This window comes from Cyrtonyx montezumae, unplaced genomic scaffold (assembly GCF_038088225.1).
Source record: "Cyrtonyx montezumae isolate F1298 unplaced genomic scaffold, pur_monq_1.0 scaffold_12, whole genome shotgun sequence".
NCBI lineage: Eukaryota > Metazoa > Chordata > Aves > Galliformes > Odontophoridae > Cyrtonyx > Cyrtonyx montezumae.
This window is the reverse complement of record NW_027071848.1, coordinates 19,366,733-19,379,906: the sequence shown is the minus strand read 5'-3', so window position 1 is coordinate 19,379,906 and position 13,174 is coordinate 19,366,733. Positions and strand designations below refer to the sequence as shown.

The 13,174-nt window shown below is 39.3% G+C and overlaps 1 protein-coding gene across 1 annotated transcript in view; it reads left to right on the top strand.

Moving 5' to 3' along the window:
• LOC136044750 (uncharacterized) overlaps positions 1-13,174 on the top strand; it is a 75,238-nt gene that overhangs the window by 37,592 nt on the left and 24,472 nt on the right. The window contains exon 2 of the mRNA XM_065730246.1: positions 7,676-8,564. Within this exon, the coding sequence (XP_065586318.1) occupies positions 7,839-8,564 (726 nt within the window). The 5' untranslated portion in view covers positions 7,676-7,838. The remainder of the gene's footprint in view (positions 1-7,675; positions 8,565-13,174) is intronic.

Sequence of the window (13,174 nt, the reverse complement as noted above, 5' to 3'; positions counted from 1 at the left end):
TGTGAATTTCCTCCTGTTTCCTCACTGGTCGAGTACTTCAGGGTTTACAGTCTATCCAGTGCTTCTAATTCCATAGCAGATGTACACCCCCCACCCCTCCCCCACTGTATACTGCTTGATTAACCCTTCCCTGTTCTCCTCCTGGTTTTCTTTAGTTTTTACCTATTTTAGTATACTGGAATAACTTCTCACAGTTAGCCTTCCCCTCTGGCTATCATTCAAACCACAGAACTGGTTTACACCAGCATATCTCCTGATGTTATTCAAAAATGCATGTCTTCTATTCTGCAAGCATGAATTTCTTACATATCAGAGCTCTACTGCACCTCTGTGGGCCTCTTAAGAGTCATAACATCTTATTGTTATACAAAAACAACATTTCTTTCTCCATATAGCTACCAAAATTAGGTGCTTGAAGTTAAATTTTTGGAATAGAGTACTTATGGTAGCTGAAGGTACAACCTGTTTGCCTGTTTGCAGGGAGAAGACAATAGATTCTGGGAAAATCAGGAGCTGGGGGGTTTGGTTTGGTTAAGATTTATCCCTATTAAGGAGGATCTAGTGTGTAGGGGAGAGAAGAGTGGACATTGGCAATGCAATGCAGCTCCTTTATAAATACAACTACTAAGAAGAGTTCAGCTTATAAAAATAAGTGTTGATGATGCCTGTTGAAACTGCTGTCTCTTCAGTTGTTTGTATAAATTCAATCATGACAATTAGTAAAGAAAACAAACCAATTTTTTATGGATGGAAGATGAACTGTGACAAAAATGCTTTTATGGGATAAAAAATATTTGACTCCAGGCTGCATCTCTCCTGCTACCTATATGGTCACTGTAGACACAAGCTTCCAATTGCTTATACAAGACACTGGATAATAATAAGTGAAAATGATCTGATATATTCTCACCAAAGGCAATGATGTATTTTCTTTTTTTCAGAGCAGCAAATGATTTTAAAGAAGTCTATTTCCCTCTTTACATAATTCTGAATCATACAATAAATGCAGACCTGTACCAGTCTCTCCCCCTGTAAAATGCCAAAATAACTTCCATTTTCCAATGTCTTTTTTGCTGGTGGGTATCGCAGGTCCAGCAGAAATTTCTCAGAGGGAAGAATGCAACTTTGCATTTGCAGGCTGTTGTGAAGGACAATTTTGCACTGACACACAACTTTCAACAGACAAGAGCTAAGTAGGAAAAAAAAAGTTGTTTGTCATTTACCTAACCTGTAGAGTGAGAAACTGATGTGTTTCCTCTTTCATCAGTTTAAAAGGAAATTTAGAGATTGAATTTGACCATTAATTCCTCCACTTTAACATAGATATCTTCCAACACAAGAAAACTGTTTCTTCCAGCCTCCTTCTTCGTATGCAAAATGAATATTAATTTCCAGACAGTCTACTGAACAGCCTTTGAACATAGGTAATGGAATTCACTTTACAGGCCACTGAAACAGTGCTAGTATTTAAGCTGGGGGGAGCAGCAGCTCAGACCTCAGTGACTTTTCTTGCAGAAATGCTGTTTCCTGACTCCAGTTTGGAAGTCAGGTTACTTAGATGAAGAGCTAGGATTTTACCAATGCCAAGAACTTCAACCTGAAGGGAGACAGCTATTTTTTTTTCCCTATGTTGTTTATTCAGTGTTGCCTTTCAAGTATTTATTATGTGTTAGTTTATTTTTGGGGCCTCTGCTTACGACCAGTATCTGCATATGACTGGCTGCTTTTCCTGTCTTATGTTGATTCCACTGGTCATATAAAAACAAAGCCAAAGTGCTCTATTAAAAAAAAAAACCAACAAAAAACACAAAAACTGGTTTTATTTAATAACATACATTACTGATAAATGCTTATGCACACACGTACCTTTAACTCTTTCTTTCCCATAAGCACTGAGATTTTCAGAAACTTCACAGAAGGTTTCATTTCTCAAGTAGTTCAGATTGTAATCCTGAATCCCTTGAAATTGCCTCTTTGCCACGTAGTCAAACAACCTTAGGTCAACATGTCATCAGGAGCTTGATGCTGCATTTCATAGGTACAAACAAAACACTTGAGGCAGTATAGTGAATAAAGAAGTAAAAAGTTGAATGCAATACTAAAAGCAGTCTACTGGCCGAAGGAAGGCCAGATCTTACTTGTCACAGATACTTCATTTGTATGCTGAGAACCACACTGAAATACATCTATCCTCAGTTCCCCATTCATACCTCACTCCTTTCTGCCTCCTTATTTTAAGAAGATGCAATTGGGTATGCAACAGGCATGAGATTTTTCCAAGGCCATGTTTAGGCTTTCACTTCACAGATGCTTACACATGGATTCTGCTCAGGATCGTAACCACTCTGTGCACAGGCAGCACACAGCAGGATGATTTGCAAAGTTGAGACCCTCATTATGTAAACGAGCTAAGACCCAGAATTTCCCATCCATTTCAGTTCTTAGAAATTGAATGAGCTGTGTTGCAGGGACATTTGCTCACCTGAGTTGCAATTAAGCCACTGCTCCACATCGTGGTGAGGTGACAATGACAGTGCTATTGAGAATGCTGATGATTCTGAGGTCCAGCTGGTGTGAGAGCATCAGTGAAGATGGTGGTTGGAAAGCAGCACAGCTGTAACAGACAAACGGGCATGTAGGCCCAACTACATTAGCAAAGTGTCTCTTTATCATTGTCGTTTACTGAATGTGAGAAGATACTTTCTCTGGCAATGCAAAATGAGCTTTTGTCGCAGTGGAGGTGGGACCAGCGAGGAGAGCTGAGGCAAGCCTCCCTGAACTATAAAGTCATTCCCATAAAATGGGTGCCTGAATATGTGTCTTCATTTGCTGAGTGATTCATTCATAAATATTCCAAATTCTTAGCTGACTAAAATACTGCTTAACTTCCATGAAAGCAATCGGGTGCATCTAAGGGCTGTCTCCTTTATTCATGCAATGAGTCAGGAGGGATAGAGATTTGGCAGAAATTCTGCCTCTGGATACTTCAAGGTGGAAAATGTAATCTGCTGCTACTGGCAGGCAGGAGCCATTACACAAATAGAACGGTGTTGCAGCTTTTGCATGTTTGCCGTTTGCTCCAATCAAAGAGGCAGAGAAAAAGACAACACAAATTATAGTATAGCTCAGCAGTCTTCTCACCCCATATTTCCAATGCAGTTCATCCCTTTCTTTTGCTGGCTAGGTTTGCAAGTAACTGATTTATACTCACACCATGCAACTTGTACATCTAGGAGCCTACACTACAGCTGTGCCTTGCAGCACGTGAGACGTTCTGCCCATGAGGCACGATCCTACTAATATATATAGAAAGACTTGTGAAGTCTTGGCAGTAGATGTAGGTCTTGAAGAAACAAACAATAAGAATTTGCCAGGTGACATGGAAAGCTAATTTTGGTATTCCCTCCTATTGCTTGGAAGTGCTACATCAAAAGGCATTGAACGGCCTCCCTTTTCAAAACCTGACAGCCTCCAGAGCACAGTGTGTACACTGGGAACCCGACTCCAGGTGCTCCAGGTGATAAAGCAAAGCACAGTGTTCAGGTCCGGCACAGTATGAAGAATGAGGTCACACTGTATTTTTAGAAGCACTCTGTGTTCCTGTGAAGCATGCTATTGCTCTCTTTTCATTTTTTTCCCCCTCTCCTTTTTTTTTTTTCTTTTTTTTCTCCCTTTCACTGTGAATGATTTGGCCGGTGCTTGCAGAAGGCTGTTTTAGCCCCAGGGATTCTCACACATACTTCTGTTGACAGAGTTCTCGTGCAGCAAGCAAGCTGAAATGCCTTTTGTTAAGGATCTGCTCATTTCTTTTTCTGTTCTGCCCCAGTGCTTGGAGGATCTTTTGGCTACTGAGTTCCTGGTGTTACGCTCACGGAAATTAACTGAATTGAAAAATATGAGGTTACCTTGCAAAACAGGTAAAATTATCAACAGGAAAAGAAAATCCTGCTCTCCTAATTTGTTGTTAGTCTGTATGTTTCACACTCTCTTGGCTTGCTTGTTTAATTTTTTAGGGGAAGATTGTTTAAGTCAATGGGAAATACTAAACAAAGTCATTGTGAAGGGCAAACAAATGCATTAGGGGCTGAGGGGTAAAAACACTTTATTTTGGGTGAGTGCTCTTCCATTCCAGCCCAGACCAGGGCTTGATTTGCTGGTTTACTCTGTCAGTTCACGTTTAAACTGACTTCTAAAAAGCAAGAAATTGCCACACGTTCATATGCTCCGCAATGCCAAAATGCAAACTGAAATGCAGTAATTTAATCAGTGTTTGCTGGTTAGTTTAGGTGACTTGTTGTTACAGTAATCCTATGAAATAAAGCATAGTAATTTCCCTGAAATCAATTCTCCTCGGAGTGACTCAAGAAAATACAAATTAGTCAAATTCTCCTATTTAATGGTTAAGCCTAATATGTGCTTTCTGTATTAAGTTTGTGCAAAACTTGGTGTTTTAATGTAAGTTATGGTTGTCTAGGCTAAGGGGATTCAAGCCAATGGAGGGTGATATACAGAAATTTAGCTGTGCATCTGCACAGATATCTCCACTTGTACCAAACCATGAGAAAACTTTCCTTCCACATCATTTCACTAGCTGTACTTCATATCTGTATTAATCCATTGCAGACTTGTAAGAAGCTTTCCTCAGAAAATAAAATGCTGTTTGTGTGTCAAACTCATGTATAAAAAGCTCAAGTTGATTGAGTGTTGCACTCAAAACACAGATTTCACATTTTACCTTAAAAAAAATTTCATCTTGTTCCTCCTTAGGCTGTTTTGGAGTCAGTTTTAGGTTGACAGTTAGCTGTGGTAGTCTTTGTTCTTCCTAGTTAGAAAAACTGCATATATGTCCAAGAGATTTTTGTTACTCAGCGACTGAACCTACCAGTAGTAGGTCACTGCTGGTACAGCTAATGCTACAGTTTATACTGAGAATCATGTTGTGTATGAAAGTAACTTCCGTGCTTATACAGACCTTTTTCAGAAAGTCCATTATTTTTCAGAACTTTTAAGCACCTACATTCATAATTGTGGTGGCAATTATGTCATTTTGCAGGGCTGTGTTACGGGCCTTTCACAACACATACAGATCTAGCTCTGAATGCACAAGCCTCTCTAAGTTATGCGTTTTGGTACGGGCAGGATTTCCAATCCACAGTTCAGCTTTTAGGAGCTTTAAATGCCTGTGTATAACTTTTTATAAAATATGGATTTTGATATTTCATAGAAGGCTGCTTTTTTTCCCCATCTCTGCTAGATGGAGTAAAGAGAGATGTTCCACAGGATGTGTGGGTGAACTCACACTCTTTTTACCACTTCCTCTTCATAGATTTCTTGCCATACTTGCACAAAACCCATCTGTTCCTGCATTCTTTCTTTGTTCCAGTCTCATTGCGGGGAAAAGACAAATAAAAATGAGTCCAAGGGAGACAGCAACCCTGATGAAAGGAAAATCTTTTTCATGACTTTTGTAATTAAACTGTAGAATCTACAGCTTTGCACCACATCCCTGTAAACTGGAAATCGCTTGAGATAAATTTGTGAATTGTAAAAAGAAGCTGGGAGTTTATTTTAGATGCTAGATTATTCAGAGGTAACAGCAAGTACAATTTTTTTTGCAGGGAGTATAATTCATGTTTTGGAGTTTAAAGCATCAGAAAGCAGTGGAAATAAAAAGCAGTCAAAGCTCTTTTGATGCATTCTGTGTTGTCATCTTGAATAGCGGCATCTCCTTTGCTTGTCCCTGGCTCTGCAGGGTGAGAATGTAGGTGCTAGAGGTATACCTTCCAGCAGGGTAGAGCATGCCAAGGGGCTGAAGAGCAGCAGTAATGGCCTAGATAATTGTCAGTAGTCACCTTAATTGCACAAAGCTTTCTCATCTTGCCTGAAATAAGATGTGAAAGGTTAGTTACCTCAGTCATTCCCTACAAAGGTTGTCTTCTTTTTCAAAGGCATTGCACTCAGTTCATGTAATACCAGGGAGAAAGAATCAAGGGTGTTTGGTGCTTCTGAAAGTGAAGTCACTTCTATTTTGATGGCCTTCTTGAAGCTTCTGAGAAGATGAACCCTCCAATGCAGTTTTGTCATTTGCATGTACACGTTGCAAACTGCTATTACTGTGTAAAGAAGTCATAGAGAGAGATTCCTCTTGGGGGTATTGATTGGATATATGGAAGAAGTACTTTACAATAAAAGTGGTGAGGCACTGGAACAATTTGCCTAGAGATGTGGTGGATGCCCCATTCCTAGAGACACTCAAGGTCAGGCTGTCTGGCAGTCTGAGCAACCTGATCTAGCTGCAGGTGTCCCTGCTCATTGCTGGGGGTTGGACCAGATGACATTTAAGGATCCCTTCTTCTTGCCTTTATCTGACTATCAAGAAGTTGAGTGACTTTTGTAAGCATTTTGTCTGTCTCTCCTTCATAGTTTGGAAAAGATCATCAGGCTAGGTGGGAGACCTCCCATGCTAAAATAGGCATCTACCTTCAGGAAACATTTTCCACCCTCTGCTGACTCCAGCAGGAGGCCAGTCAGCTAACAGTAACATCTGACTTTTACGTTGCTAACAATAACTAGAAGGAAAGCTTTCTAAATTGTGCATGCCAGCATGCTCTCACCTTTTACAGCAAAAGAGCAAATGGCAAGGGTAATACATAACAAACCCAGATTTTCTATATACACACAATATTATTTCTGTTACTCAAAGTATGCCTATAAAACTGAAATGCATACTAACCAGCAATGAAATCTGCCTAGCTAGTGCACCTCACTTAGCTTATGGCACATGCAGTGATAGGCATGTCACATGCCAGCATCCTGCTCTGCTTGCTTCCCACTCTGACAATCACAGAGCTGCCTTCTGACAAGTCTTCCCAGTAGTCACAGGCTTGCCACACACATCAAAGGCGTATGATTCTCTTCTTGTTTTGAAAAGCTTCTGTTCTGCTTTGCTGTCTCACAGATGGAGTACTGAAACAATCGTTAAAATAAACACTATCAATATTCAATCTGTCACAAAAAAGTCAATTACATATATGAGTGAGTGTAGTGAATGTAAGCTATGTTAGTGATGGAGGCCCATGCACTAGATGTGAGTCCAGAAGTTAAGACAGATTTAAACCAGGTGTGGCCAACCCTGGTGTAGAACTGAAGCTCTGTATTTTCAGCCATCTTTTTGTTTTGCTGTGCAAATTTACTGGAAGTGGACAGGTTCTGCACTGCATTGTCAAGTCAGAGATGCTCAGCGACAGAGGATACTGCCCTGATGGAAATGTTCTTTATTTTGTGTCAGCTCCTTTGGCTCCTTTTTCTTCCTTATGACATTTCAGTAGCTTTATCAGAATGGTGAAGAAGTTCTCAATGACTGGACAGTAAAAATGCAGTGAATAGAGGCGAGTTCTGAAAACAAGCATGTATCTAACATCATTTGAGTGATTTTCATCCATTCCGTGGATAATCAATGTAAAGCCAATATTTTACAAAAACATTTCTGCCTGGTCTCTAGGGTAAACATGTCAGATGTTTTAAATTCATCTAATCTGCATACATAAAATGAGAGAGATATAGGTAAATTTGATACAGAAATGTCACATTTTAGGATTAATGCTGCTGATGCATTCCAATGCAAGCTACTTACTATCAATATTTTTTTTTATTTCTTTTTAATTTTCAGCAACAGAGAAGATTCAGATGATTGGTATAAGAATCCAGGTACTGATAATGATTATTTGATCACAGTTTTTGAATAATAAGATATTTCCTGTCTACGTATGTGGAGTGATGTACCTAAAGAAAATCAAGAATGGAATCATTTTGATCTCTGATGGGTAAAACTCATTGGAATGGAAACCAACATCTATGCAACAAATCAAGACTCATCATGTCTTACACCTGCCAAGTGCCTGAGGACTCCAAAGGAAGAGAAGTATCAAGAATACCAAAGAAACATAGAAGAACAGAGAAGTCCATCTGAATTTCAGGATGTTTTACAGGAACCTGAGATGAGTTTGCTGTCTTTGTCATCGATATTAGACCACAGTGAGACATCCCTGCAACCTGGTGGGACTGTAGAGCATGTTAGTGCCACCAGTCAATCTGAAGCAGAGCAGCTCTGTGAAGGATTATTGTGTTCTGCAAGGCACAAGCCAAAGGAAGAAGCTTTAAACTTTACCTCATACCCAGAATGGCCACTTCTTGCAGGAAAAAATCCAGCCAAGAAACCAGAAAGAAGTCATGAGATCAGAGTCATAAGACACAAGCCAAGTGCCATCACATTTTCTAATTTTGAATTTTTATCACACGAAGCTACTACTAAACTCCGTATTTATGAGGCAGGAGAAGAAGACTATTCATCTGAAGAGGAAGAAGCAGATGGGAGAGGTGACGATGATCTGTTTACAAAACTGCCACTGTATGAGGCCTTTTGCAATGGCCTTCATAAAACGGAGGTTTTCCCAAGAAAGCAAGCTAAATGGGAACTTACTGAGTATCCACACATCTGTCATTTGGAAGACTCCAAAATGCAATTGAAGGACCGTGACAAGGAAGAAAAACACATGGAGCTGGAGGTAATGGAAGCTATTCTTTTGTTCCAAGTATGTTCTAAGTAAGTGGTATCAGTTGAATTTACACACATTTTTTATAGTGATAAACAATGTTAATTACATAATAAAGGATATAAACCTACAGTAATATACAAAACATTAAAAATACAATGCTGGACCTTATACAAATCAGTTTTGTCAGATTGGCCTTATTTCCATCAGACAGAACTTCAAACTTGAGTTTTCTGTTTTATATTGAAATAGGAACATTAGCTAAGTTTCCCCCAGTCCTAAAAAATTATGTTATGCTAAATACAGCATATATTCCTAGCTATTCTCTGAGTCTACTGACTGTTCCAACAGGACAAATCTTAACTTCACTGTAAAAGCAGAGTGTATGTTTTCATGCTAAATAACAGTCTTTTTTAGAATAGCGGCGCTCTAGCACTACTCTTCCCAACTTAAAGCACTGCTTCTACAAAATAAGAATGCTTTCTTTTTATTTCATTACAGTCATATGGAGGACAGGCGAGAAACAGGCCTATAAAATAGAGGATTTTTTTGTATCTTTAGTGGTCCGCATTATGATAGACCAATGTCCAAAACAATAAACAAAGAAGATTTAGGACAAAGTGGAAAACATTCTGTAAGAAGAATCATTCAACTACAACCTACCCTTTAAAAAAGTTGAGTTAATTACTTGTGTCTTTTGGAACTGGAAGAACAGCAGCTTTCCAAGAGAATAAGCAAGGCTTTCTTCCTGCTCTCAGCTGATGACAAACCAAATGCCCAGATCTAACCATGTTTATCACTGTAGTTCAGTTCCAGGACAAAAATACGAAGTGATTCCAAACACTGGGTAAAACAACCTCTTAAAATACCAGTGTTCCTGAAATGCAGCACAAATTAATTTTGAAATGCAGGTCAGTCATATCTTTCCTTCCTCTTCCTCCATACCTCTTCTCTTCCTCCTTCTTTTTTTAAGTTATTTTCTATGTAAAAAGTCCTTATGCCCTGAAATTTCAGGTGGAGTTCTTGTCTTTTACCCAGTGTCATTATTTTTCTCTGTCTTCAGTTCTTCCTTACTTCTAGTGCTTTCTAGAAGAGTTACACAGACTTGCTTCATTGATTTCTGACAAAATCAAAGAAAGAAAAAAGAACTGGAACTAGAATGGGCAAGTTAACATCAAGATTATAGCATATAATGTTCAGTTACTTCTTTCCTTTCATATAATTTTTCTCTCACCTAAAATGAGCAGATCTCTGGCTGTATTTCACACTGATCCCAATGTAGTCAGAAAACCCATCAGCTCACAGAGCAAGAAGCCAGATTATCACAGTTTTCTCAGCAGCTAATATTAGAAAAACAAGGCCCCAAAATGGTTGCAAAGCAGTGCATCTTTTGATGCAACACTGACCCTGAAACATTCTTGTGACACGCATCTTATTAAATAATTGGATTGTTCTGCCACCCTAAGCCAAGGCTTGCTTCCTCATTTATGCAAGGACAGTAATCCCAACATTCCCATTAATATAAATAAACATCAAAATGCACGCGCAACATCCCTTGGATTCTGTTTACTGAGGTCATTCCCATAGATAAAAGAGAAAGAAGGGGTGCTGCTGTCATTTAGTTTACTTTATGTCTGTGCCATAAAATAAACTCAAGGATGCAGTTTGTAGTGAAAAATAATGGATTATAAATTGCCTGACAAGCGTTTGAAATTACCTAGTAAATCTCTGAGAATGTGTCAAAACATTTCAAAAACTGAGCAGATGCAGTGATGCAGTCCTGGTTTTGATTTTTTTTTTTCCTATGTAAATAAGTATGTATCATCCTCGAAAAGCCTCCAAGAATTACAAAAAAAAAAAAGAAAAAGAAAAAAAAAGGATGATCTTGTCTCTAAAATTTTAGCAGCAGTCATGCATTAGTGCTCAGACTAAAAGCCCCACGTGACTCTGGTTTAAGCCCATGCTAAGCAAATGTGTGTCACTGTCACATTATTTATTTCTGCTATGCAGAAATGGGGCTGTTGGAAAAATGTCTTTCTGTAGGAAAGTAAATGGAATAAAGACAGCATGGGGTAAAAACACTGTCAAAAGCAACCATTATTGCTAAGCCTCAGATCTAAAAAGAGTCAAACAAACAAACCCACTCAGCCTTAGGTCCATGCTATCAAAGCATGGCCAATAAAAATCAAAAATCAAATCCCTGGCCAATATCTGGCTGAATCCTTGCTGCTAGAGCTCACAGTGAAACAGTGACAGCAACCAACCCTGCAGGGGCATTCCTAGGTAAATGTACTAGTCCCCAGCACAGAGGGATGCACTGCTGCACATCTCCCATTTTGGGGTGAGCAGTGGGAAAGGCTGTTCCCTGATCCAGGTGGGAGCACAGTCCCTTGCAGGCAGTGATGATGAGCAAAGCAGGTGTCCAAATCTCCCCTTACACAGATGCTACGTACATTCGTGTGGCAATTCTTGTTTCATTCAAACTAGTTAGCAGAGAAAAATCTCTGCGTATGCTAATCAGTAAACAAGAACAAAGAAGATAGGAAAAGTACAACTTATACATGCTGCCAATGCTGTTACAAGAGGAAGAAACAGTGCTGAGGGCAATTCACACAATGGTGCCCATGCAAAATGCTCTTTCTTTTCAACCTAAGGCATACAGAATCCGTCTGTTCTTCATGGTACAAGACAAATGACATTTCCGTTCACTTTATGAAAGCACTGGGGTCTCTGTGTCTCCACCCTTAGACCCACGTACACTTCCTGTGTTCTCGTCAGATTTGGCAACTACTTTTCCTTTTCAGAAATCTGTAATCAATGGCGTATTTCATGCTTGAATAGACTTCTTCAGTGAAAAGTAAAGTTTATTTCAAGTGGGGGAGCAAAATTTTGAAGATCTAAAAACAAGACTACTACGAGTACATGTTTGTATTATTTCTCTATTTTTGGTTGGTGATCTAGGTAAGATCACTATGGCACAGCATGTGGGGGGTTGGACTTGATGATCTCTAGAGGTCCTTTCCAACCCCTATGATTCTGTGATTCTGACTTCCTCTCTGTTTCAAATGGTAACTTTCTTACATCTCTCATGTTTTGACATTATTCACTATCACTGTGTTTTGTTCTGTGGGGAATTTTTCTCAGCAACTCTGAAGTGATGACTTGAGCCATTCTTCCTTGCTGGTCTTCCTTCAAGCTCCAGCAAGCCCCGTCAAGCATCTCTCCCCACTGGACATTCAGGGTTCTCCGATGACTGCTCTTTTTGGAGCTGTTTCTTGATGGAGTAGGGTCACCTCTGAGATATATTTGGGGAAGGTAAGGGATTAACAGGCGGGAAGTTCTGTTTGTTTGGTTCCAGCTGCTTCCTACGATTATGTTTGTCCATTTTTGTCTACAAATGGATTTGCTGACAGGAAGATGAATGATCTGTGTCCTTCCAGTTTCTCTTCCCTTGATGATTCACTTATTTTCATTAATTTGCTTGTTCTGTCCTTGTACTACAATTAGGTAAATTTTACCCTCATTATACAGTCATTACTGAGTGACAAGTTTGACCATCACTAGATGAGTTTAGACTACAAGAGTTCAGATTTGGCCTGGAATAATTTGCTGACCTGTGATGTGGAAGTGTTTACATGGTATCTGTCTGACATTTTGTCTGATTCTGGCCCATGTTGTCATCCTTAATTTCACAAATGCCAGAAATTAACCAAAGAAGCAAAACAAGAAGATAAGGACACGTTGGAAGAGATAAACTCTCAAGTATTTATCCAAAGCCACAATTTTTGAAATTAATTGGTTTGTGTTTTAATCTAGTAATCATATCCAATGAGAAAGGAATCAGAACATTTTAAGTCTTTAATTTACTTCATTCAAATGAGATTGAGATAATGAAATTCAAATGATCAAACTAAGACAGCAGTTGAGCCTGCGATTTACAATCAGTAATTGGGCCTGCCAAAATAAGCTTGCATTTGGATGGCGTAAGTTCTGCTGAATCATTATGCTTTGTGCGTTCCTGCTCAGTGACTTGTTTGGCCACTCTGAAGTACATTTCAGAGAGGTACTTTCCTGTTTTCATTAATGAGGCTCAGGAAAATTGGTGGAATTTAAGGTATCTGAAAATCGTGCAGCAATAGTTTCTTCTTTAATTCGGGTGTACAAAGGCAAAAACTAGTAAAGAACATATTAGAGTGAAGCACAAATTCCTGATCCCATTCCTCCCATAGTTTGGAGGTTTGTTCTTCTTTCTGTCCTATCAAACTGAAACTCCAAAACTAGAGGAGGAGAACGGTTACAAACTCGTGATGACTTCTTCATGAGAAACAATACTGTTACCATTATCTGCCTTTTGTTCATCTTATGCAGACATGGGACGTCCAGCCAGGTAGGAGAGCCAAGTGCCAAATTAATGACCATGGAAAACAGAGCAGCAGGTTAAGGGGAAGAAAATGGGAAATGACTTGTCTGTGATAGGACTAATGTATTTTTGTTCAGTCGATTCCGTCGTGCGCCTGGGAGATTTGGGCTTTTGGTACTGCATTCTCTAGAGCTGATAGGCAGAAGTGTTGTTTGTTGAACCTGCAGAGTTTCTAGCAGTTCTGCTTGCTTTCTGCCTGCCT